This window comes from Babylonia areolata, chromosome 12, assembly GCF_041734735.1.
Source record: "Babylonia areolata isolate BAREFJ2019XMU chromosome 12, ASM4173473v1, whole genome shotgun sequence".
Taxonomy (NCBI): domain Eukaryota; kingdom Metazoa; phylum Mollusca; class Gastropoda; order Neogastropoda; family Buccinidae; genus Babylonia; species Babylonia areolata.
Genome location: NC_134887.1, coordinates 4,241,001 through 4,266,747, shown reverse-complemented (window position 1 = coordinate 4,266,747; position 25,747 = coordinate 4,241,001). Strand labels below are relative to the sequence as shown.

General features: G+C 46.8%; 11 protein-coding genes and 1 pseudogene across 11 annotated transcripts; 7 read left to right on the top strand and 5 right to left on the bottom strand.

The window, feature by feature from the left end:
- Positions 1 to 1,764, top strand: part of LOC143288241 (histone H2B, gonadal pseudogene) — a 2,114-nt pseudogene extending 350 nt beyond the window's left edge.
- Positions 1,563 to 2,201, bottom strand: LOC143287977 (histone H2A). The gene has a single exon (XM_076596227.1). It carries the CDS (start codon positions 2,196 to 2,198, stop codon positions 1,809 to 1,811), a length of 390 nt encoding a protein of 129 aa, XP_076452342.1. The 5' UTR covers positions 2,199 to 2,201; the 3' UTR covers positions 1,563 to 1,808.
- Positions 2,202 to 2,393: 192 nt separating this feature from the next.
- Positions 2,394 to 2,801, top strand: LOC143287975 (histone H2B, gonadal). Its single transcript, XM_076596226.1, has one exon. It carries the CDS (start codon positions 2,424 to 2,426, stop codon positions 2,790 to 2,792), a length of 369 nt encoding a protein of 122 aa, XP_076452341.1. The 5' UTR covers positions 2,394 to 2,423; the 3' UTR covers positions 2,793 to 2,801.
- A 1,539-nt stretch (positions 2,802 to 4,340) lies between these two features.
- On the top strand, positions 4,341 to 5,011 carry LOC143287974 (histone H3). Its single transcript, XM_076596225.1, has one exon. The coding sequence runs from the start codon at positions 4,543 to 4,545 to the stop codon at positions 4,951 to 4,953; it is 411 nt and encodes a 136-aa protein (XP_076452340.1). The 5' UTR covers positions 4,341 to 4,542; the 3' UTR covers positions 4,954 to 5,011.
- Positions 5,012 to 5,853: 842 nt separating this feature from the next.
- Positions 5,854 to 6,364, bottom strand: LOC143287973 (histone H4). The gene has a single exon (XM_076596224.1). The coding sequence runs from the start codon at positions 6,362 to 6,364 to the stop codon at positions 6,053 to 6,055; it is 312 nt and encodes a 103-aa protein (XP_076452339.1). The 3' UTR covers positions 5,854 to 6,052.
- A 1,657-nt stretch (positions 6,365 to 8,021) lies between these two features.
- On the bottom strand, positions 8,022 to 8,578 carry LOC143287972 (histone H2A). Its single transcript, XM_076596223.1, has one exon. It carries the CDS (start codon positions 8,573 to 8,575, stop codon positions 8,186 to 8,188), a length of 390 nt encoding a protein of 129 aa, XP_076452338.1. The 5' UTR covers positions 8,576 to 8,578; the 3' UTR covers positions 8,022 to 8,185.
- Positions 8,579 to 8,770: 192 nt separating this feature from the next.
- On the top strand, positions 8,771 to 9,178 carry LOC143287971 (histone H2B, gonadal). The gene has a single exon (XM_076596221.1). The coding sequence runs from the start codon at positions 8,801 to 8,803 to the stop codon at positions 9,167 to 9,169; it is 369 nt and encodes a 122-aa protein (XP_076452336.1). The 5' UTR covers positions 8,771 to 8,800; the 3' UTR covers positions 9,170 to 9,178.
- Positions 9,179 to 10,715: 1,537 nt separating this feature from the next.
- LOC143287970 (histone H3) lies at positions 10,716 to 11,386 on the top strand. Its single transcript, XM_076596220.1, has one exon. It carries the CDS (start codon positions 10,918 to 10,920, stop codon positions 11,326 to 11,328), a length of 411 nt encoding a protein of 136 aa, XP_076452335.1. The 5' UTR covers positions 10,716 to 10,917; the 3' UTR covers positions 11,329 to 11,386.
- Positions 11,387 to 12,228: 842 nt separating this feature from the next.
- LOC143287969 (histone H4) lies at positions 12,229 to 12,739 on the bottom strand. The gene has a single exon (XM_076596219.1). The coding sequence runs from the start codon at positions 12,737 to 12,739 to the stop codon at positions 12,428 to 12,430; it is 312 nt and encodes a 103-aa protein (XP_076452334.1). The 3' UTR covers positions 12,229 to 12,427.
- A 1,657-nt stretch (positions 12,740 to 14,396) lies between these two features.
- LOC143287968 (histone H2A) lies at positions 14,397 to 14,953 on the bottom strand. Its single transcript, XM_076596217.1, has one exon. The coding sequence runs from the start codon at positions 14,948 to 14,950 to the stop codon at positions 14,561 to 14,563; it is 390 nt and encodes a 129-aa protein (XP_076452332.1). The 5' UTR covers positions 14,951 to 14,953; the 3' UTR covers positions 14,397 to 14,560.
- A 192-nt stretch (positions 14,954 to 15,145) lies between these two features.
- Positions 15,146 to 15,553, top strand: LOC143287967 (histone H2B, gonadal). The gene has a single exon (XM_076596216.1). It carries the CDS (start codon positions 15,176 to 15,178, stop codon positions 15,542 to 15,544), a length of 369 nt encoding a protein of 122 aa, XP_076452331.1. The 5' UTR covers positions 15,146 to 15,175; the 3' UTR covers positions 15,545 to 15,553.
- Positions 15,554 to 17,092: 1,539 nt separating this feature from the next.
- On the top strand, positions 17,093 to 17,763 carry LOC143287966 (histone H3). The gene has a single exon (XM_076596215.1). It carries the CDS (start codon positions 17,295 to 17,297, stop codon positions 17,703 to 17,705), a length of 411 nt encoding a protein of 136 aa, XP_076452330.1. The 5' UTR covers positions 17,093 to 17,294; the 3' UTR covers positions 17,706 to 17,763.
- Positions 17,764 to 25,747: the final 7,984 nt, after the last annotated feature.

Below are 25,747 nucleotides of genomic sequence, written 5' to 3'. Positions count from 1 at the left end.
AACAGAATGTAAATCGGGGAGTTTTTCAGCCTTTTATGCGCAGCTGCCGTCTCTCAAAGAACGACACGGAGCAGCCTCACGACGTTGTTTTCATTGGTTGAAAGGCCTCCCAGCCAGCCACTCGCTGTCCATGTTTTATCTGACCCCTGAACCACAATGGCGGACTCGGTTCACAGGTCATAGCCAAGGGCGATAATAATCATATACACACTCGGTCTCTCTCTCTCTCTCTCTCTCTCTCTCTCTCTCTCTCTCTCTCTCTCAACTAAATATATATTTGTACATGTCTGTGTGTGTCTGAAACAACGGCACATGCACGTAAGACTGCCAGTGTGCTTATATCTCCACCGTTGGAAAACAATTAGGCAGTCAGTCAGTCAGTCAGTCAGTGTGTGGTGACTGAGTGTGTGTGTATGTGTGTGTGTGTGTGTGTGTGTGTGTGTGTGTTTGTGAGCGGCTGAGCGTGTGTGCATGTCTATATGTTTGTTCACATTTATGTGCTTATTTGTTCATTTATTCTTTATCATTATTGTCTTCTTATTTATGTTCATTTCTTCTTCTTTTCCTCCAGTTTATATTATTTCATTATCTGTCTTCTGTATGTTTGTTCACATTTATGTGCTTATTTGTTCATTTATTCTTTATCATTATTGTCTTCTTATTTATGTTCATTTCTTCTTCTTTTCCTCCAGTTTATATTATTTCATTATCTGTCTTCTATGTGTTTGTTCACATTTATGTGCTTATTTGTTCATTTATTCTTTATCATTATTGTCTCCTTACTTATGTTCATTTCTTCTTCTTTTCCTCCAGTTTATATTATTTCATTATCTGTCTTCTGTATGTTTGTTCACATTTATGTGCTTATTTGTTGATCTATTCTTTATCATTATTGTCTTCTTATTTATGTTCATTTCTTCTTCTTTTTCTCCAGTTTATATTATTTCATTATCTGTCTTCTGTATGTTTGTTCACATTTATGTGCTTATTTGTTCATTTATTCTTTATCATTATTGTCTTCTTATTTATGTTCATTTCTTCTTCTTTTCCTCCAGTTTATGTTATTTCATTATCTGTCTGCTTACTTTTTTCTTTTCTTTATTTTCCTATTGAAGTTCATTTCTTTACTTATCTATTCATTCATTTAATTATGTATCCACTTGTTTGTTTCTGCTCTTTCTCTTTCTTCTTCCTTTCTCTCCCTCCACCCCCTTTCCCCTCAAGGCCTGGTTGATCACGTTGCAGCATGTGCTTGGCAGATGTTAGATGTGTGCCAGTGTATCAGTATGTGTAGAACATAGCAGCAGCAGCAGCAGCTCCTCGACACACAGAACACAACACAGACTGACTGGCAGCTGTGGACATGTCAGCGACAACACAAAAGAAACTATGATGCAGTGTGATCGACCATGTGTATGTATGTATGTATGTACGCATGTATGTATGTATGTATGTGTGTATGTAGGTGGGTAGGTAGGTATTTATCTGTGGTGTGTGCGTGCAGGGGGTGGGGGGAGGAGCGATGCCACACGTATCACATGCAACCAGTCGATAAGTCGGTCAGCGCCTATAAGGCAGTTTCTCTGTCTATCTATTTATCATGTGTAATTTGTGTGCACACATGTGTTGTGCCGGTATATAACGTATGCATTATTTTGTGTCAGTGTGTTGCAAAGTAAGCATCTGACACATCCAGACGCATCACAACACAACTTTGTGGCAGCGAGATTGGCCAACCCACTCGGGAAAAAGGGTGGTCCTTAAAAGGACCTGGGTCACTTAGTGGAAAGTGAGTGATGAGTGCTCCCTTAGGCTTTGCCGCCGGGGGCCTTGGTCTGGGACTTCTTGGGCAGAAGCACAGCCTGGATGTTGGGCAGCACACCACCCTGAGCGATAGTCACACCGGACAGGAGCTTGTTCAGCTCCTCGTCGTTGCGGATGGCCAGCTGAAGGTGACGAGGGATGATTCTCGTCTTCTTGTTGTCACGGGCGGCGTTGCCTGCCAACTCCAGCACTTCAGCGGCCAAGTACTCCAGCACGGCGGCCAGGTACACAGGGGCTCCAGCACCCACACGCTCAGCATAGTTGCCTTTGCGCAGGAGACGGTGGATACGCCCCACGGGGAACTGCAGTCCCGCGCGAGAAGAGCGGGACTTGCTCTTTCCCTTGACTTTTCCTCCTTTACCACGTCCAGACATGTTTCTTCAGTTTCAGTTGATAGCAAGTAGCAAACTGACCTCCCTGCAGCGCCCCAGCAGCGTTTTATTCAAGACCGTCATGAAGCCTGTACACAGCCCGCTCGCTTCACCGATCGACCAATGGCAGTCGCGCCGTAAGGCACAGCCGCCTTCCGACCCGACGCCCGAGATATTCGCAGCTCGCGCCGCGCGCCCTGCATTCAGTCACTCGTTCAACGTGCGACAATGCCACCCAAAGTCAGCTCCAAAGGTGCCAAGAAAGCCGGCAAGGCTAAGGCCGTCCGTGCCGGAGACAAGAAGCGCAAGAGGAAGAGGAAGGAAAGTTATGCTATCTACATCTACAAGGTGCTGAAGCAGGTGCATCCTGACACTGGTATCAGCAGCAAAGCCATGTCCATCATGAACAGCTTCGTTAACGATATCTTTGAGAGAATCGCCGCTGAAGCTTCCAGACTGGCCCACTACAACAAGCGTTCCACCATCACCAGCCGCGAGATCCAGACTGCTGTGCGTCTGCTGCTGCCTGGTGAACTGGCCAAACACGCTGTCAGCGAGGGTACCAAGGCCGTCACCAAGTACACCAGCAGCAAGTAGACCTGCCTTCCTTCCGAAGGAACAGCTTTCCCTGCTGTCCAAAGGCCCTTCTCAGGGCCACCCATCTTTTCCAAAGCGAGACTGGTCTATCTTGTTGGCTCAGTTGTCATAAATAATTATAGTAAGAGCTGAGCTGAGCTGAGCCGAACATAAATCAGATCTACCACTGAACTCGAACTCGATCTGTTTAATTCTAATGTCAGCCAATAATTCAATATACATACATATACCAGAGGATACGAAAAGTAAATGTTTCTACAACAACACAACGACGCACAACAAACGTACACTGAACGTAGATATGTGCGTATACCAGTTATTACTATGTGTGCATGCATGATTATATTCGCTCTTCCCCACACCACCACCCAACCGCTGAACCCACAACCCCCACCCTAGTAGTAGTAGTAGCAGTATCAGATAACAAATAGCTATCAGTGATATTTCCACTGAAGAACACACTGCCATGTCAAAGATGGTGTCAGTGACCCTGATCAAGGCAACACAAGCCTGCACACGCCGGCCGACAACCATCTCAGTACACGCGAACACGCATACATGAACACACACACACACTCTCTCTCTCTCTCTTTACTGTGTCAGTCAGTCGATCGGTCAGTCAGTCAGTCAGTCAGTCAGTGCAATCACTTGGTCACACACACACGCGCGCGCTCTCAATCAGTACCGTCACTGTCAGTCAGTCAGTTGGTCAGTGCAATCACACACACACACACACACACACACACACACGTATACACATGTACACGCACGCGCGCGCACACACACACACTCTCTCTCTCTCTCTCAGTCAGTACCGTCACCGTGTCAGTCAGTCAGTTGGTCAGTGCAATCACACACACACACACACACACACACACACACACACACACTCTCTCTCTCTCAGTCAGTACAGTCACTGTGTCAGTCAGTGCAATCACACACACACACAGATACGTATACACATGTACACACACACACACACACACACGCACGTAACCACACACACACACACACAACACACACACTCTCTCTCTCAGTCAGTACCGTCACTGTGTCAGTCAGTGCAATCACATACACACACACACAGATACGTATACACATGTACACACACACACACATGCACACGCACGTAACCACACACACACACACTCTCTCTCTCTCTCAGTCAGTACCGTCACTGTGTCAGTCAGTGCAATCACACACACACACACACACACACAACACACACACTCTCTCTGTGTCTCAGTCAGTACCGTCACTGTGTCAGTCAGTGCAATCACACACACACACACACACACACACACATACGTATACACATGTACACACACACACATGCACACACACGCAACACACAGACACAGACACACACACACACTTGGTCGTCAGCACCATTGCCTCAGGATATCTAGGTCAGATATATCTAGGTCAGATATAATTATCTGTCTGTGCGGTTTCAGTCAGTCAGTCAGTCAGTCAGTCAGTGCAATCACACACACACGCACACACACACACACACACACACCGACACACACAGACTTGGTCGTCAGTTACTGTGTCAGTCGCAGCAGTACCAGTACTGCCCTGTGGGGCAGATTTCATTGGCCATGAAGAGACGTAAGCTTGGCGACGATTGGTTGGTTCACCACCGCCACCGCTCGACTTGCACTGGCCCCGCTGCCCGGTATATAAGGGCCTCGCGGCGGCGAGTCGGATTCACCGTCTCTCTCGCTGAAAGACACGAACAAAGAAAATGGCCCGTACCAAGCAGACAGCCCGTAAGTCGACCGGAGGGAAAGCTCCCCGCAAGCAGCTGGCCACCAAGGCTGCACGCAAGAGCGCCCCTGCCACGGGAGGTGTGAAGAAACCTCACCGTTACAGGCCCGGTACAGTGGCTCTTCGTGAGATCCGTCGTTACCAGAAGAGCACTGAGCTGCTGATCCGCAAGCTGCCCTTCCAGCGTCTGGTCCGTGAGATCGCTCAGGACTTCAAGACTGACCTGCGTTTCCAGAGCTCTGCCGTCATGGCCCTGCAGGAAGCCAGCGAGGCCTACCTGGTCGGTCTGTTCGAGGACACCAACCTGTGTGCCATCCACGCCAAGCGTGTGACCATCATGCCCAAGGACATCCAGCTGGCCCGTCGTATCCGAGGAGAGCGTGCTTAAGTTCAGCAGCACCCCGGCACATACATCACATCAAGGTCCTTTTCAGGACCACCCTCATTTTCCCAAGAGAGCTGGTCTTTCTCATTGCATATATATAAATATAATATGATATATCCTATCCTATCCTATATCAAATCATATCATATCATGTGTGTGAATACTGTACCTTAAAGTCGCAGCCGCAGCAAAATGAACAAATAAATAATCATGAAAACATGACACCACACCACATCATATCAGATCAGATGTATATATACATAGCATGAGAACAAAACAGCATTCAGCAATTACCAAGCCTCAGCTAAGAGCATATACACATACATACATTAAGAGGGGGATGGACACATCAAGTTGATCAGTGAAAATAAACAGATAGGTCTACGACATGCAACTACTCCAGCCTCCTTAGCTCTGGTCACGACGGGTCAGGGGGCAGAGGTTAGCGGCAGCCATTGACAGTCGATCGAGTACGACAGTTCACAGTTCACAGGTCGGGTCAAAGGTTAGCAGCAGCCGCAAGCCATTCTCAGTCTCTCTCCTCATTGGTCCACAACACGCCTACCCACCAATCAAAAGCACGTCGTAACAACTCCCTGCTCTGTGTGTGTGTGTGTGTGTGTGTGTGTGTATGTGTGTGCACCTTTCAACTCTGACCTCTCCAGCTCCCGTCGCCGCGTTTTTGCCCTTCTCTTCCTAGGTCTTTTTTTTAATTTTTATATATATATATACATATATATATATATTTTTTTTTAGCTTTTCAAAACCCTCTCTTGTCTGTGTGTCTGCGCAGCATGTCAGCTGAGCTGAGCTGAGCTGAGCTGTGGTTAGCTTAGCTTAACTTAACTTAGCTTGGGTTAGGCGAGATAATATTAGCTGCTAGGTATCTAACGAACACACTCGCTCGCTGGACTGGTCAGTGACAACAATGATGCAACTGCATCACAGCTTACTGTGCCGCACACACACACACACGCAACACAGACTGGCTGGACAATGACACACAATGGGACACACCAGCTCTCTTGTGAAAATTTGGTAGCCCTAAAAAGGGCTTGATTGAGTGGGTCTGGGAAGAGGGGCAGACAGCAGTTGCTGTTGTCTAACCGCCGAAGCCGTACAGGGTGCGACCCTGACGCTTCAGTGCGTACACCACATCCATGGCCGTCACTGTCTTCCTCTTGGCATGCTCCGTGTAAGTGACAGCGTCCCGGATAACGTTCTCAAGGAAAACCTTGAGCACACCACGGGTCTCCTCGTAGATCAAGCCGGAGATACGCTTCACACCACCACGACGTGCCAGACGACGGATAGCGGGCTTCGTGATACCCTGGATGTTGTCACGAAGAACTTTGCGGTGACGCTTGGCGCCCCCCTTTCCCAGGCCCTTACCTCCTTTGCCGCGACCAGACATGTTTCACCTTTTACAACTGTACTGCAACAGAATGTAAATCGGGGAGTTTTTCAGCCTTTTATGCGCAGCTGCCGTCTCTCAAAGAACGACACGGAGCAGCCTCACGACGTTGTTTTCATTGGTTGAAAGGCCTCCCAGCCAGCCACTCGCTGTCCATGTTTTATCTGACCCCTGAACCACAATGGCGGACTCGGTTCACAGGTCATAGCCAAGGGCGATAATAATCATATACACACTCGGTCTCTCTCTCTCTCTCTCTCTCTCTCTCTCTCAACTAAATATATATTTGTACATGTCTGTGTGTGTCTGAAACAACGGCACATGCACGTAAGACTGCCAGTGTGCTTATATCTCCACCGTTGGAAAACAATTAGGCAGTCAGTCAGTCAGTCAGTCAGTGTGTGGTGACTGAGTGTGTGTGTATGTGTGTGTGTGTGTGTGTGTGTGTGTGTGTGTGTGTTTGTGAGCGGCTGAGCGTGTGTGCATGTCTATATGTTTGTTCACATTTATGTGCTTATTTGTTCATTTATTCTTTATCATTATTGTCTTCTTATTTATGTTCATTTCTTCTTCTTTTCCTCCAGTTTATATTATTTCATTATCTGTCTTCTGTATGTTTGTTCACATTTATGTGCTTATTTGTTCATTTATTCTTTATCATTATTGTCTTCTTATTTATGTTCATTTCTTCTTCTTTTCCTCCAGTTTATATTATTTCATTATCTGTCTTCTATGTGTTTGTTCACATTTATGTGCTTATTTGTTCATTTATTCTTTATCATTATTGTCTCCTTACTTATGTTCATTTCTTCTTCTTTTCCTCCAGTTTATATTATTTCATTATCTGTCTTCTGTATGTTTGTTCACATTTATGTGCTTATTTGTTGATCTATTCTTTATCATTATTGTCTTCTTATTTATGTTCATTTCTTCTTCTTTTTCTCCAGTTTATATTATTTCATTATCTGTCTTCTGTATGTTTGTTCACATTTATGTGCTTATTTGTTCATTTATTCTTTATCATTATTGTCTTCTTATTTATGTTCATTTCTTCTTCTTTTCCTCCAGTTTATGTTATTTCATTATCTGTCTGCTTACTTTTTTCTTTTCTTTATTTTCCTATTGAAGTTCATTTCTTTACTTATCTATTCATTCATTTAATTATGTATCCACTTGTTTGTTTCTGCTCTTTCTCTTTCTTCTTCCTTTCTCTCCCTCCACCCCCTTTCCCCTCAAGGCCTGGTTGATCACGTTGCAGCATGTGCTTGGCAGATGTTAGATGTGTGCCAGTGTATCAGTATGTGTAGAACATAGCAGCAGCAGCAGCAGCTCCTCGACACACAGAACACAACACAGACTGACTGGCAGCTGTGGACATGTCAGCGACAACACAAAAGAAACTATGATGCAGTGTGATCGACCATGTGTATGTATGTATGTATGTACGCATGTATGTATGTATGTATGTGTGTATGTAGGTGGGTAGGTAGGTATTTATCTGTGGTGTGTGCGTGCAGGGGGTGGGGGGAGGAGCGATGCCACACGTATCACATGCAACCAGTCGATAAGTCGGTCAGCGCCTATAAGGCAGTTTCTCTGTCTATCTATTTATCATGTGTAATTTGTGTGCACACATGTGTTGTGCCGGTATATAACGTATGCATTATTTTGTGTCAGTGTGTTGCAAAGTAAGCATCTGACACATCCAGACGCATCACAACACAACTTTGTGGCAGCGAGATTGGCCAACCCACTCGGGAAAAAGGGTGGTCCTTAAAAGGACCTGGGTCACTTAGTGGAAAGTGAGTGATGAGTGCTCCCTTAGGCTTTGCCGCCGGGGGCCTTGGTCTGGGACTTCTTGGGCAGAAGCACAGCCTGGATGTTGGGCAGCACACCACCCTGAGCGATAGTCACACCGGACAGGAGCTTGTTCAGCTCCTCGTCGTTGCGGATGGCCAGCTGAAGGTGACGAGGGATGATTCTCGTCTTCTTGTTGTCACGGGCGGCGTTGCCTGCCAACTCCAGCACTTCAGCGGCCAAGTACTCCAGCACGGCGGCCAGGTACACAGGGGCTCCAGCACCCACACGCTCAGCATAGTTGCCTTTGCGCAGGAGACGGTGGATACGCCCCACGGGGAACTGCAGTCCCGCGCGAGAAGAGCGGGACTTGCTCTTTCCCTTGACTTTTCCTCCTTTACCACGTCCAGACATGTTTCTTCAGTTTCAGTTGATAGCAAGTAGCAAACTGACCTCCCTGCAGCGCCCCAGCAGCGTTTTATTCAAGACCGTCATGAAGCCTGTACACAGCCCGCTCGCTTCACCGATCGACCAATGGCAGTCGCGCCGTAAGGCACAGCCGCCTTCCGACCCGACGCCCGAGATATTCGCAGCTCGCGCCGCGCGCCCTGCATTCAGTCACTCGTTCAACGTGCGACAATGCCACCCAAAGTCAGCTCCAAAGGTGCCAAGAAAGCCGGCAAGGCTAAGGCCGTCCGTGCCGGAGACAAGAAGCGCAAGAGGAAGAGGAAGGAAAGTTATGCTATCTACATCTACAAGGTGCTGAAGCAGGTGCATCCTGACACTGGTATCAGCAGCAAAGCCATGTCCATCATGAACAGCTTCGTTAACGATATCTTTGAGAGAATCGCCGCTGAAGCTTCCAGACTGGCCCACTACAACAAGCGTTCCACCATCACCAGCCGCGAGATCCAGACTGCTGTGCGTCTGCTGCTGCCTGGTGAACTGGCCAAACACGCTGTCAGCGAGGGTACCAAGGCCGTCACCAAGTACACCAGCAGCAAGTAGACCTGCCTTCCTTCCGAAGGAACAGCTTTCCCTGCTGTCCAAAGGCCCTTCTCAGGGCCACCCATCTTTTCCAAAGCGAGACTGGTCTATCTTGTTGGCTCAGTTGTCATAAATAATTATAGTAAGAGCTGAGCTGAGCTGAGCCGAACATAAATCAGATCTACCACTGAACTCGAACTCGATCTGTTTAATTCTAATGTCAGCCAATAATTCAATATACATACATATACCAGAGGATACGAAAAGTAAATGTTTCTACAACAACACAACGACGCACAACAAACGTACACTGAACGTAGATATGTGCGTATACCAGTTATTACTATGTGTGCATGCATGATTATATTCGCTCTTCCCCACACCACCACCCAACCGCTGAACCCACAACCCCCACCCTAGTAGTAGTAGTAGCAGTATCAGATAACAAATAGCTATCAGTGATATTTCCACTGAAGAACACACTGCCATGTCAAAGATGGTGTCAGTGACCCTGATCAAGGCAACACAAGCCTGCACACGCCGGCCGACAACCATCTCAGTACACGCGAACACGCATACATGAACACACACACACACTCTCTCTCTCTCTCTTTACTGTGTCAGTCAGTCGATCGGTCAGTCAGTCAGTCAGTCAGTCAGTGCAATCACTTGGTCACACACACACGCGCGCGCTCTCAATCAGTACCGTCACTGTCAGTCAGTCAGTTGGTCAGTGCAATCACACACACACACACACACACACACACGTATACACATGTACACGCACGCGCGCGCACACACACACACTCTCTCTCTCTCTCTCAGTCAGTACCGTCACCGTGTCAGTCAGTCAGTTGGTCAGTGCAATCACACACACACACACACACACACACACACACACACACACTCTCTCTCTCTCAGTCAGTACAGTCACTGTGTCAGTCAGTGCAATCACACACACACACAGATACGTATACACATGTACACACACACACACACACACACGCACGTAACCACACACACACACACACAACACACACACTCTCTCTCTCAGTCAGTACCGTCACTGTGTCAGTCAGTGCAATCACATACACACACACACACAGATACGTATACACATGTACACACACACACACATGCACACGCACGTAACCACACACACACACACTCTCTCTCTCTCTCAGTCAGTACCGTCACTGTGTCAGTCAGTGCAATCACACACACACACACACACACACAACACACACACTCTCTCTGTGTCTCAGTCAGTACCGTCACTGTGTCAGTCAGTGCAATCACACACACACACACACACACACACACATACGTATACACATGTACACACACACACATGCACACACACGCAACACACAGACACAGACACACACACACACTTGGTCGTCAGCACCATTGCCTCAGGATATCTAGGTCAGATATATCTAGGTCAGATATAATTATCTGTCTGTGCGGTTTCAGTCAGTCAGTCAGTCAGTCAGTCAGTGCAATCACACACACACGCACACACACACACACACACACACCGACACACACAGACTTGGTCGTCAGTTACTGTGTCAGTCGCAGCAGTACCAGTACTGCCCTGTGGGGCAGATTTCATTGGCCATGAAGAGACGTAAGCTTGGCGACGATTGGTTGGTTCACCACCGCCACCGCTCGACTTGCACTGGCCCCGCTGCCCGGTATATAAGGGCCTCGCGGCGGCGAGTCGGATTCACCGTCTCTCTCGCTGAAAGACACGAACAAAGAAAATGGCCCGTACCAAGCAGACAGCCCGTAAGTCGACCGGAGGGAAAGCTCCCCGCAAGCAGCTGGCCACCAAGGCTGCACGCAAGAGCGCCCCTGCCACGGGAGGTGTGAAGAAACCTCACCGTTACAGGCCCGGTACAGTGGCTCTTCGTGAGATCCGTCGTTACCAGAAGAGCACTGAGCTGCTGATCCGCAAGCTGCCCTTCCAGCGTCTGGTCCGTGAGATCGCTCAGGACTTCAAGACTGACCTGCGTTTCCAGAGCTCTGCCGTCATGGCCCTGCAGGAAGCCAGCGAGGCCTACCTGGTCGGTCTGTTCGAGGACACCAACCTGTGTGCCATCCACGCCAAGCGTGTGACCATCATGCCCAAGGACATCCAGCTGGCCCGTCGTATCCGAGGAGAGCGTGCTTAAGTTCAGCAGCACCCCGGCACATACATCACATCAAGGTCCTTTTCAGGACCACCCTCATTTTCCCAAGAGAGCTGGTCTTTCTCATTGCATATATATAAATATAATATGATATATCCTATCCTATCCTATATCAAATCATATCATATCATGTGTGTGAATACTGTACCTTAAAGTCGCAGCCGCAGCAAAATGAACAAATAAATAATCATGAAAACATGACACCACACCACATCATATCAGATCAGATGTATATATACATAGCATGAGAACAAAACAGCATTCAGCAATTACCAAGCCTCAGCTAAGAGCATATACACATACATACATTAAGAGGGGGATGGACACATCAAGTTGATCAGTGAAAATAAACAGATAGGTCTACGACATGCAACTACTCCAGCCTCCTTAGCTCTGGTCACGACGGGTCAGGGGGCAGAGGTTAGCGGCAGCCATTGACAGTCGATCGAGTACGACAGTTCACAGTTCACAGGTCGGGTCAAAGGTTAGCAGCAGCCGCAAGCCATTCTCAGTCTCTCTCCTCATTGGTCCACAACACGCCTACCCACCAATCAAAAGCACGTCGTAACAACTCCCTGCTCTGTGTGTGTGTGTGTGTGTGTGTGTGTGTATGTGTGTGCACCTTTCAACTCTGACCTCTCCAGCTCCCGTCGCCGCGTTTTTGCCCTTCTCTTCCTAGGTCTTTTTTTTAATTTTTATATATATATATACATATATATATATATTTTTTTTTAGCTTTTCAAAACCCTCTCTTGTCTGTGTGTCTGCGCAGCATGTCAGCTGAGCTGAGCTGAGCTGAGCTGTGGTTAGCTTAGCTTAACTTAACTTAGCTTGGGTTAGGCGAGATAATATTAGCTGCTAGGTATCTAACGAACACACTCGCTCGCTGGACTGGTCAGTGACAACAATGATGCAACTGCATCACAGCTTACTGTGCCGCACACACACACACACGCAACACAGACTGGCTGGACAATGACACACAATGGGACACACCAGCTCTCTTGTGAAAATTTGGTAGCCCTAAAAAGGGCTTGATTGAGTGGGTCTGGGAAGAGGGGCAGACAGCAGTTGCTGTTGTCTAACCGCCGAAGCCGTACAGGGTGCGACCCTGACGCTTCAGTGCGTACACCACATCCATGGCCGTCACTGTCTTCCTCTTGGCATGCTCCGTGTAAGTGACAGCGTCCCGGATAACGTTCTCAAGGAAAACCTTGAGCACACCACGGGTCTCCTCGTAGATCAAGCCGGAGATACGCTTCACACCACCACGACGTGCCAGACGACGGATAGCGGGCTTCGTGATACCCTGGATGTTGTCACGAAGAACTTTGCGGTGACGCTTGGCGCCCCCCTTTCCCAGGCCCTTACCTCCTTTGCCGCGACCAGACATGTTTCACCTTTTACAACTGTACTGCAACAGAATGTAAATCGGGGAGTTTTTCAGCCTTTTATGCGCAGCTGCCGTCTCTCAAAGAACGACACGGAGCAGCCTCACGACGTTGTTTTCATTGGTTGAAAGGCCTCCCAGCCAGCCACTCGCTGTCCATGTTTTATCTGACCCCTGAACCACAATGGCGGACTCGGTTCACAGGTCATAGCCAAGGGCGATAATAATCATATACACACTCGGTCTCTCTCTCTCTCTCTCTCTCTCTCTCTCTCAACTAAATATATATTTGTACATGTCTGTGTGTGTCTGAAACAACGGCACATGCACGTAAGACTGCCAGTGTGCTTATATCTCCACCGTTGGAAAACAATTAGGCAGTCAGTCAGTCAGTCAGTCAGTGTGTGGTGACTGAGTGTGTGTGTATGTGTGTGTGTGTGTGTGTGTGTGTGTGTGTGTGTGTTTGTGAGCGGCTGAGCGTGTGTGCATGTCTATATGTTTGTTCACATTTATGTGCTTATTTGTTCATTTATTCTTTATCATTATTGTCTTCTTATTTATGTTCATTTCTTCTTCTTTTCCTCCAGTTTATATTATTTCATTATCTGTCTTCTGTATGTTTGTTCACATTTATGTGCTTATTTGTTCATTTATTCTTTATCATTATTGTCTTCTTATTTATGTTCATTTCTTCTTCTTTTCCTCCAGTTTATATTATTTCATTATCTGTCTTCTATGTGTTTGTTCACATTTATGTGCTTATTTGTTCATTTATTCTTTATCATTATTGTCTCCTTACTTATGTTCATTTCTTCTTCTTTTCCTCCAGTTTATATTATTTCATTATCTGTCTTCTGTATGTTTGTTCACATTTATGTGCTTATTTGTTGATCTATTCTTTATCATTATTGTCTTCTTATTTATGTTCATTTCTTCTTCTTTTTCTCCAGTTTATATTATTTCATTATCTGTCTTCTGTATGTTTGTTCACATTTATGTGCTTATTTGTTCATTTATTCTTTATCATTATTGTCTTCTTATTTATGTTCATTTCTTCTTCTTTTCCTCCAGTTTATGTTATTTCATTATCTGTCTGCTTACTTTTTTCTTTTCTTTATTTTCCTATTGAAGTTCATTTCTTTACTTATCTATTCATTCATTTAATTATGTATCCACTTGTTTGTTTCTGCTCTTTCTCTTTCTTCTTCCTTTCTCTCCCTCCACCCCCTTTCCCCTCAAGGCCTGGTTGATCACGTTGCAGCATGTGCTTGGCAGATGTTAGATGTGTGCCAGTGTATCAGTATGTGTAGAACATAGCAGCAGCAGCAGCAGCTCCTCGACACACAGAACACAACACAGACTGACTGGCAGCTGTGGACATGTCAGCGACAACACAAAAGAAACTATGATGCAGTGTGATCGACCATGTGTATGTATGTATGTATGTACGCATGTATGTATGTATGTATGTGTGTATGTAGGTGGGTAGGTAGGTATTTATCTGTGGTGTGTGCGTGCAGGGGGTGGGGGGAGGAGCGATGCCACACGTATCACATGCAACCAGTCGATAAGTCGGTCAGCGCCTATAAGGCAGTTTCTCTGTCTATCTATTTATCATGTGTAATTTGTGTGCACACATGTGTTGTGCCGGTATATAACGTATGCATTATTTTGTGTCAGTGTGTTGCAAAGTAAGCATCTGACACATCCAGACGCATCACAACACAACTTTGTGGCAGCGAGATTGGCCAACCCACTCGGGAAAAAGGGTGGTCCTTAAAAGGACCTGGGTCACTTAGTGGAAAGTGAGTGATGAGTGCTCCCTTAGGCTTTGCCGCCGGGGGCCTTGGTCTGGGACTTCTTGGGCAGAAGCACAGCCTGGATGTTGGGCAGCACACCACCCTGAGCGATAGTCACACCGGACAGGAGCTTGTTCAGCTCCTCGTCGTTGCGGATGGCCAGCTGAAGGTGACGAGGGATGATTCTCGTCTTCTTGTTGTCACGGGCGGCGTTGCCTGCCAACTCCAGCACTTCAGCGGCCAAGTACTCCAGCACGGCGGCCAGGTACACAGGGGCTCCAGCACCCACACGCTCAGCATAGTTGCCTTTGCGCAGGAGACGGTGGATACGCCCCACGGGGAACTGCAGTCCCGCGCGAGAAGAGCGGGACTTGCTCTTTCCCTTGACTTTTCCTCCTTTACCACGTCCAGACATGTTTCTTCAGTTTCAGTTGATAGCAAGTAGCAAACTGACCTCCCTGCAGCGCCCCAGCAGCGTTTTATTCAAGACCGTCATGAAGCCTGTACACAGCCCGCTCGCTTCACCGATCGACCAATGGCAGTCGCGCCGTAAGGCACAGCCGCCTTCCGACCCGACGCCCGAGATATTCGCAGCTCGCGCCGCGCGCCCTGCATTCAGTCACTCGTTCAACGTGCGACAATGCCACCCAAAGTCAGCTCCAAAGGTGCCAAGAAAGCCGGCAAGGCTAAGGCCGTCCGTGCCGGAGACAAGAAGCGCAAGAGGAAGAGGAAGGAAAGTTATGCTATCTACATCTACAAGGTGCTGAAGCAGGTGCATCCTGACACTGGTATCAGCAGCAAAGCCATGTCCATCATGAACAGCTTCGTTAACGATATCTTTGAGAGAATCGCCGCTGAAGCTTCCAGACTGGCCCACTACAACAAGCGTTCCACCATCACCAGCCGCGAGATCCAGACTGCTGTGCGTCTGCTGCTGCCTGGTGAACTGGCCAAACACGCTGTCAGCGAGGGTACCAAGGCCGTCACCAAGTACACCAGCAGCAAGTAGACCTGCCTTCCTTCCGAAGGAACAGCTTTCCCTGCTGTCCAAAGGCCCTTCTCAGGGCCACCCATCTTTTCCAAAGCGAGACTGGTCTATCTTGTTGGCTCAGTTGTCATAAATAATTATAGTAAGAGCTGAGCTGAGCTGAGCCGAACATAAATCAGATCTACCACTGAACTCGAACTCGATCTGTTTAATTCTAATGTCAGCCAATAATTCAATATACATACATATACCAGAGGATACGAAAAGTAAATGTTTCTACAACAACACAACGACGCACAACAAACGTACACTGAACGTAGATATGTGCGTATACCAGTTATTACTATGTGTGCATGCATGATTATATTCGCTCTTCCCCACACCACCACCCAACCGCTGAACCCACAACCCCCACCCTAGTAGTAGTAGTAGCAGTATCAGATAACAAATAGCTATCAGTGATATTTCCACTGAAGAACACACTGCCATGTCAAAGATGGTGTCAGTGACCCTGATCAAGGCAACACAAGCCTGCACACGCCGGCCGACAACCATCTCAGTACACGCGAACACGCATACATGAACACACACACACACTCTCTCTCTCTCTCTTTACTGTGTCAGTCAGTCGATCGGTCAGTCAGTCAGTCAGTCAGTCAGTGCAATCACTTGGTCACACACACACGCGCGCGCTCTCAATCAGTACCGTCACTGTCAGTCAGTCAGTTGGTCAGTGCAATCACACACACACACACACACACACACACGTATACACATGTACACGCACGCGCGCGCACACACACACACTCTCTCTCTCTCTCTCAGTCAGTACCGTCACCGTGTCAGTCAGTCAGTTGGTCAGTGCAATCACACACACACACACACACACACACACACACACACACACACTCTCTCTCTCTCAGTCAGTACAGTCACTGTGTCAGTCAGTGCAATCACACACACACACAGATACGTATACACATGTACACACACACACACACACACACGCACGTAACCACACACACACACACACAACACACACACTCTCTCTCTCAGTCAGTACCGTCACTGTGTCAGTCAGTGCAATCACATACACACACACACACAGATACGTATACACATGTACACACACACACACATGCACACGCACGTAACCACACACACACACACTCTCTCTCTCTCTCAGTCAGTACCGTCACTGTGTCAGTCAGTGCAATCACACACACACACACACACACACAACACACACACTCTCTCTGTGTCTCAGTCAGTACCGTCACTGTGTCAGTCAGTGCAATCACACACACACACACACACACACACACATACGTATACACATGTACACACACACACATGCACACACACGCAACACACAGACACAGACACACACACACACTTGGTCGTCAGCACCATTGCCTCAGGATATCTAGGTCAGATATATCTAGGTCAGATATAATTATCTGTCTGTGCGGTTTCAGTCAGTCAGTCAGTCAGTCAGTCAGTGCAATCACACACACACGCACACACACACACACACACACACCGACACACACAGACTTGGTCGTCAGTTACTGTGTCAGTCGCAGCAGTACCAGTACTGCCCTGTGGGGCAGATTTCATTGGCCATGAAGAGACGTAAGCTTGGCGACGATTGGTTGGTTCACCACCGCCACCGCTCGACTTGCACTGGCCCCGCTGCCCGGTATATAAGGGCCTCGCGGCGGCGAGTCGGATTCACCGTCTCTCTCGCTGAAAGACACGAACAAAGAAAATGGCCCGTACCAAGCAGACAGCCCGTAAGTCGACCGGAGGGAAAGCTCCCCGCAAGCAGCTGGCCACCAAGGCTGCACGCAAGAGCGCCCCTGCCACGGGAGGTGTGAAGAAACCTCACCGTTACAGGCCCGGTACAGTGGCTCTTCGTGAGATCCGTCGTTACCAGAAGAGCACTGAGCTGCTGATCCGCAAGCTGCCCTTCCAGCGTCTGGTCCGTGAGATCGCTCAGGACTTCAAGACTGACCTGCGTTTCCAGAGCTCTGCCGTCATGGCCCTGCAGGAAGCCAGCGAGGCCTACCTGGTCGGTCTGTTCGAGGACACCAACCTGTGTGCCATCCACGCCAAGCGTGTGACCATCATGCCCAAGGACATCCAGCTGGCCCGTCGTATCCGAGGAGAGCGTGCTTAAGTTCAGCAGCACCCCGGCACATACATCACATCAAGGTCCTTTTCAGGACCACCCTCATTTTCCCAAGAGAGCTGGTCTTTCTCATTGCATATATATAAATATAATATGATATATCCTATCCTATCCTATATCAAATCATATCATATCATGTGTGTGAATACTGTACCTTAAAGTCGCAGCCGCAGCAAAATGAACAAATAAATAATCATGAAAACATGACACCACACCACATCATATCAGATCAGATGTATATATACATAGCATGAGAACAAAACAGCATTCAGCAATTACCAAGCCTCAGCTAAGAGCATATACACATACATACATTAAGAGGGGGATGGACACATCAAGTTGATCAGTGAAAATAAACAGATAGGTCTACGACATACAACTACTCCAGCCTCCTTAGCTCTGGTCACGACGGGTCAGGGGGCAGAGGTTAGCGGCAGCCATTGACAGTCGATCGAGTACGACAGTTCACAGTTCACAGGTCGGGTCAAAGGTTAGCAGCAGCCGCAAGCCATTCTCAGTCTCTCTCCTCATTGGTCCACAACACGCCTGCCCACCAATCAAAAGCACGTCGTAACAACTCCCTGCTCTCTCTTGGTCCACAAGCACTCTCGCCCATCCTGATGTGTATATATAAGTTTTTTTCTGAGCCTTAATATATACATCTATCATATGGTCCTCCAAAAATTTCCGTTCGCCGTCTATCAGCCCAGCAGCAAGGACAGAGATCCCGGATGATGCGTACTGATGGCAAATGCTGTATGAATCAAGGGCCACAGCAGACGCCTCACAAAAGCGAGAAAACCCTGAGAAAGGGGACGTGGTTGAGGAAGAAGTTTCGTGACAATCGACGAACACAACGAGATATTCGCTCCATACAAAACATATCAATGACTGTGTGGAAGCGAAGGCTGTGCACGCTATTTGTCAGACCTAATGGCGTTACCCACAGACAACTGCCATTTGTTAAATCTGCTGGTATTACTTAGTTAGATCTACTACTGATACCAAAGAACAGACAGCCGCTGGTTTAACCCAACACCACCAAAATCTTGCTTCCAACCACGGACCAATAGCATTACATGGGCAGGAAATGAGGGATGTGTGAAAAATTAGTTTTCCTTATGATTCCTGAAACAGCGAAAAATTTAAAGTGATCAAATCTCATGCTAAAGCCTTACCTTATTTCAAGCAGCACCATAAAAACAAAAGAAAACACACGCACTTGGAAAAAAAACCAACAACAAAAAAACAAAAAACAACAACAAAAAACCAGGACAAACGTACACCTCTCCGCGATAATTTTATGAAAAACAAAAAAACTAAGAAAAAAGTGTACACACCACCCATGCACGTAATATCAATTATTCTTATAATCCAGCCATTTCTTTTCTTCTCAAAAGGAATGCACCAGAAAAGAAAGTCATAACTCAACACGCGCGCTTTTCATACCAAAGAGTTTCGATCGAACATTTCACTTCAACTGAAAAAGAGGTCAAGGACACACAGTTCGCAGCCTCTCGGCCAATCATGTGGTAGCTTTTTTGCTGTTCCCAGCCAATGATAGCCCACAGTCAAGGAGATAGCGCTTGAATGTATTCAATTGTAAAAGTTCAAATTTAGCCTGGAAAATCCCCATCAAATAGCTCCATTAAATGTTTGTTTTCTACTGAGATTTATTTCCCGTTGCTTTCACATATATTTCACTCCTCTACACAGCTCTTTGCGCGGCAAAAATTCATAATAATGGAAATGGCCAAAAACGTCTTTCGAGATTCTCTCTCTCTCTCTCTCTCTCTCTCACAGAGCAGAACAGTGGAAATAAAAAGCTGATTGTAAATGATAACAAATAAAGCTAAATGTGAGTCATGATCGTTCTCAGTTGCGTCCTCACCAACAACCTTGACCGCTTGACTCACCTCATATCTTTTGATCTAAACACAGAAATAAATTTAATCAGCACTGAACTTCATATCAATACCTATGTTCCCAAGCATCTCCTATTTCCCCACAGTTAATTAAATAACAGTAAAGTCATATGCTTTTCAATGAACTGATTATGCTTTTCGGTAAACACACGCATATTGTGTAATTTCTGTCGATGAGATTATATCATTGCTTAGACTTGATTTGCTTTGATGACTATTCATTCATAACGTTTCTTCTCGTATCTTTTCTTATCACAATTACATTTCAAGCACGTCTCATGCATTCTTGAATAAAATCTTACTTCAAAACTTGTTCTATTTTAACTGTGAGCATGACATTAGTCTTTTCGTATAACAAAGTACTAATTAATCAATCAAATCAAATAAAAAACAATATTATTCCACATGGAAATTAAATTGTGCAATCACAGGCTTGTTGTCAACACCAACATGGAATGTTCATGCGCAGCATAAAGAAAGGGTCACGGGGTGTGTCACCCGTAGGTGCTGGGGAGGACCCAGAGAATAATAATAATAATAATAATAATAATGGTATTTATATAGCGCTGGATCTTGTGCAGAGACAAATCAAAGCGCTTTCGCACCAGTCATTCACACGCATGCATAACTCTAATACTGTAGAAACTAAAGACAAGGAAGGGCAGGCAAGGGAGGCTATTTTGGGAAGAGGTGGGTTTTAAGGCCAGACTTGAAAGAGCTGAGTGTGGAGACTTGACGAAGCGAAAAAGGAAGTTCATTCCAATCGCAAGGTCCGGAAACAGAGAAAGAACGGCGGCCAATAGTCGAGTGTTTGAATCTGGGTATGCGTAAACAGAGTGGATCCGAGGCCGATCGTAGTGAGCGAGATGGAGTGTAGAGGTGAAGGCAGCCGCAGAGATAGGAAGGGGCAGTTTTGTGAATGCATCTATAACATAGAGTGCTGATCTTGTACTTTATTCGGTGAGAGATAGGGAGCCAGTGGAGATGTTGCAAAAGAGGAGTGATGTGCTCAGATCTTTTCTTTCTGAGAACGAGTCGGGCAGCAGAGTTTTGTATGCGCTGAAGGGGCTGAATGGATGAAGCAGGCAGACCAGACAATAGAGAGTTACAGTAGTCAAGGCGAGAGAGAATGAGAGAAACGACAAGTCTAGATGTTGCGTCAGTGGACAGATATTTCCGGACGGCACTGATGCGTCGCAGTTGACAGTAGCAGGACTGACATGTCTGACTGATAAATTTTTGCATGGACAGTGTATTGTCAAGGACAACACCGAGGTTCCTGACTGACGTGGAAAGAGGGATGGATGTAGGCCTACTGCCAAGTTTGATTGTGTCAATTGTGATGGAAGACAGTTTTTGTTTAGTTCCTATGATCATTGCTTCAGTTTTGTCCGCGTTCAATTGTAACTTATTTCGAGTCATCCAGTTTTGAATGTCCAGGAAGCAGTTGGATGTTTCTTGCAAGAGCGACAACAATTTTTCAGGGGTATCACTCTTCTGGAGTTGAGTGTCATCAGCATAAGAATGATGACTGATATTATGGCGGTTCATAATTTCAGCGAGAGGAGCGATGTACAGTGTGAAGAGCACTGGGCCTAAAACAGATCCCTGTGGGACTCCATGTTCGATTTTAACGGGTTCAGATTGGACTGAAGCACTGTCTCCACCCGCCCTTGCAACAATCCTACATCACCGTCACCGATCCCTCAGATTCCGAATCCTTTGGGGCGCCTTCGAAGCTTTGTCAACCACCTTTCTCCAGTCCTCGCGTCTCTCGGCCGCTCTCAGGGTGTCTCTCAGCTCCATGCCTGTCCACTCTCGAATGTTGTCCTCCCATCTCTTCCTTTGTCTGCCTCTTCTTCTTCCTCCCCTCACTGTGCCTTGTAAGACTGTTTTAGCAAGACCAGAGGAGCGTGTGACATGACCAAACCACTTCAGTTTTCGTTGACTGGCGAGTGTTTGAAGGTCAGTATAGGGCCCGATTTCATACAAAGACCACATCACGAATGAAGAAATCCTACATAGGCCAGGGAATTTAGATTAAAATTTGCGTTAGGTCAAAATGTCTGCAACAAAACCGTTCTTTTTACGATAAAATAGAATAAATCATACTGATCACACTGATATAAAGTTGACCACTATAGGGGGGCAGGAACATAAGTAGATTTTGATTTTTATTGTCCAGAAACGAATATTTTTATGACTTCTGCCTGTACGAGAGCGCCTTACAAAGAGTCGCAAGGCAAGCACAGGCGAAGGTTACGCAAGCGCGGTATAAGGGGTCGCCAGAGGAAAGCGTTCAGCGCGGTGGTGGTGTGTCCATCGAGATCGATGATGACCATCGTTGTCATCCAGCTGGGGGATGGGGGGAGGGTGGTGGTGGGGTGGGGGGGAGGATGCTCATGAATCTATCTGTGAATGCGCAGATGGCTGAATAGTCCAATCTGCGCACGAAATGTTCGCTGACAGTTGGGGCAGACAAAGACAGGCATATCATTGTCAGGGAGCTTGTTTGCCCGTGACTTTCTGGCCTGCCTCTTCTGAACAGCTGCTGCAGTCCTGTTGGCCTCGCACAACTTGGCGCCTTTGTGCACAGCAGCGCGCCATTTGTCACGGTCCACTGCAGATTCCTCCCAGGAGTTAGGGTTGATATCAAACGCTTTAAGAGAGACTTTCAGAGTATCTCTGAAGCGCTTCTTCTGACCTCCGTGTGATCTCTTCCCTTGTTGCAGCTCGCCATAGAAGAGCCTTTTGGGCAGCCGATGGTCTGGCATGCGCGCCACGTGTCCAGCCCAGCGAAGCTGGGACTGCATCAGGATGGTGAAGATGCTGGGAAGGGTAGCTTTTGCGAGCACCTCTGTGTCTGGGGTCCTGTCTTGCCACTTGATCTTCAGTAGCTTCCTGAGGCATGTTGTGTGGAAGTGGTTCAGCTTCTTGGCATGTCGTTGGTACACTATCCAAGTTTCACAGGCGTACAGTAGTGTGGGGAGAACTACTGCTCTGTAGACCTTTAGCTTGGTCTCAAGACTAATGCCTCTTCTGTTCCAGACATTTGCACTGAGTCTGCCAAAAGTTGCGCTTGCTCTTGCAATCCTGACGTTCACTTCATCGTCGATCGTCGCATTTCGTGACAGTGTGCTGCCAAGGTATGTGAACCGCTCCACCGCACTGAGTCTCTGACCGTTGACTGTGATGTTGGGCTCAACGTAGGGTTTCCCTGGGGCTGGCTGATGGAGAACTTCAGTTTTCCTCGTGCTGATGTTAAGGCCGGAGTTCCTGCTGGCAGTGGCAAACTTGTCGATGCTGAGTTGCATGTCAGCTTCAGATCCAGCGTTGAGGGCACAATCATCAGCAAACAAAAAGTCTCTGATGATGTCTGTCATGACCTTCGTTTTTGCTTGAAGCCTTCTGAGGTTAAACAACTTGCCATCTGTTCGGTACTTTAGGCCGATTCCAACATCGCCATCTCTGAAGGCATCAGTAAGCATTGCAGAGAACATGAGGCTGAACAGCGTTGGAGCCAGGACGCAGCCTTGCTTGACACCATTTGTGACAGCAAAAGGAGCAGATGTTTCGCCATTGTCTTGGACTTGAGCTTGCATGCCTTCATGGAATTGGCTGACCAAGGAAATAAATTTCCGAGGGCATCCGTACTTGGCCATGATCTTCCACAGTCCCTCTCTACTCATGGTGTCGAAGGCCTTAGTGAGGTCGACATAGGTGGAGAACAGATCAGCATTTTGCTCCTGACATTTCTCTTGCAGCTGCCTTGCAGCAAACACCATGTCGGTGGTTCCGCGCTCTTTCCGGAATCCACATTGGCTCTCAGGCAAATGACCTTGGTCAAGGTGTGCCGTGAGGCGGTTTAGTAGGATCCTGGCAAGTATCTTGCCTGTGATGGAGAGCAAGGAAATGCCCCGATGGTTATCACAGGCTTGCCGGTTCCCCTTTCGCTTGTACAAGTGAATGATAGATGCATCTTTGAAATCCCGGGGGATCGTCTCTTCTTTCCACATGAGTGAGTACAGCTCATGGAGCTTCTCAGTCAGCACAGTGCCTCCATCCTTGTAGACCTCTGCTGGTATGGAGTCTGAGCCAGGTGCTTTGCCACTGGATAGCAGACGGATTGCTTTCTGGGTCTCAAGAAGTGTTGGCGGATCGTCCAGTGCTTCGTTGATGGGGACTTGTGGGAGATGGTCTATGGCTTCATCATTTATGGAGGAAGGGCGATTTAAGACACTGTTGAAGTGCTCAGACCAGCGTTCGAGAATTTTCTCCTTCTCGGTGATCAAGGTATTCCCATCTGCACTGAGGAGGGGGGATGATCCTGAGGATGTGGGGCCGTAGACTTCTTTTAAGGCATCATAGAACCTCTTCATATCGTGCCTGTCAGCATATCCCTGGATCTCATCAGTTTTGTCACTCAGCCACTTATCCTGCATCTGGCGTAACTTTTGCTGAACGAATGAATATAGATCAGGTCTGTATTACTGGATTTTAATCAGGTTTGTACTTATTTGTTTCTGACCACTTCATGTTCAAACACATTGCCATGTCACAAAATGGATGTTTTTTGGATGTTTTTTTATTTTTATAATTTTCAACACATTTAAGACACAAGAACAAACCATATTCTCACAAAATTGTTGCAGACATTTCTCTAGTGAATTGCAATCCTGATAACATGTGAAACATTTGAATAATCATTGTAAACACATGTTTATATTGAATCAGACTGAGAGACCCCCATTTCCAACAAAGTTCTGGAGACTGACCCATTTTCATTTTCCAGGCAGTCTTTGCTCTTCATGACTATCTGATGCACTTCATTTTGCCACCTTCATACTCCAGCCAGATACATTTTCTTTCCCGCGCTAAACTGACGTGTCTACTGCGCCAGGGTTCGTGAGTCACATTTGCAAATACTGCTTCATTTCCAAAGAAAAAAAAAATTTCATACCGTTCTTTTTACATCAAGACATGATGTTGGTCGATTTTGCCATCATCTGCCTTCCATGCTTTCTGAATTAATTGTCTGGACAGTACTCTGACAATGTTCATTGAAACAAACCTAGTTCTCGTTCACGTTCGTTCACTTTCTCAAGGAGGCGTCACTGCGTTCGGACAAATCCATACACGCTACACCACACCTGTTGAGCAGATGCCTGACCAGCAGCATAACCCAACGCGCTTAGTCAGGCCTTGAGTGCATGCTTACATATTTGTGTACCTATGAAAGTGGATTTCATTTTACGTAATTTCGCCAGAGGACAACACTCTCGTTGCCATGGGTTCTTTTTCAGTGCGCCAAGTGCGTGCTGCACACGGGACCTCGGTTTATCGTCTCATCCGAAAGACTAGACGCTCAGTTTGATTTTCCAGTCAAACTTAGGAGAAAGGGCGAGAGCGGGATTCGAACCCACACCCTCACGGACTCTCTGTATTGGCAGCTGAGCGTCTTAACCATTCTGCCACCTTCCTCCTTAAACTTACCTAGTTAACCGGTACTGAGATATTCATATACTACACGTTAATAAGCAGAGCATGAAGTATTGCCAAGTTGTACATTGCGAAAAATGTCAACATAATTGTTCTTACGAACTAAATGATCCCATGCTGCCTCCGTAAATTCACCTTTGCAGTCGGTATAACACCGATTTCATTCTTTATGAAATGTCAGGACTGGTAAGAAACTGTAAACGTTCATAAAAGCAAATTTGCGTTTTCTACCAATTTAGTATATAATAGATGGAATTAAAAATGTTTGTTTCCTTTTGACCCCAAAGAGTTCTCTTATTTTCTGTACGGTATCTGTCATCTGCCGCAGTGACATACTAACGGAGGTATAGGATAGCATCAGCGCGGCAGCAGTCAGCCACAAGTACTGTACCGCGCTAAACGCTTTCCTCTGGCGACCCCTAAAACCGCGCTTGCGTAACTCTGGCTAGGATGCCTTGAGGATCTTTGTAAGGCGCTCTCTCATGGCCAAATGTGTGAGAAATAATTATCAAAAAGCAAAATCTAATCACGTTCCCGCCCACCTACAGTGGTCAAGTTTATATCAGCGTGATCAGTATGATTTATTCTATTTTATCGTGAAAAGAA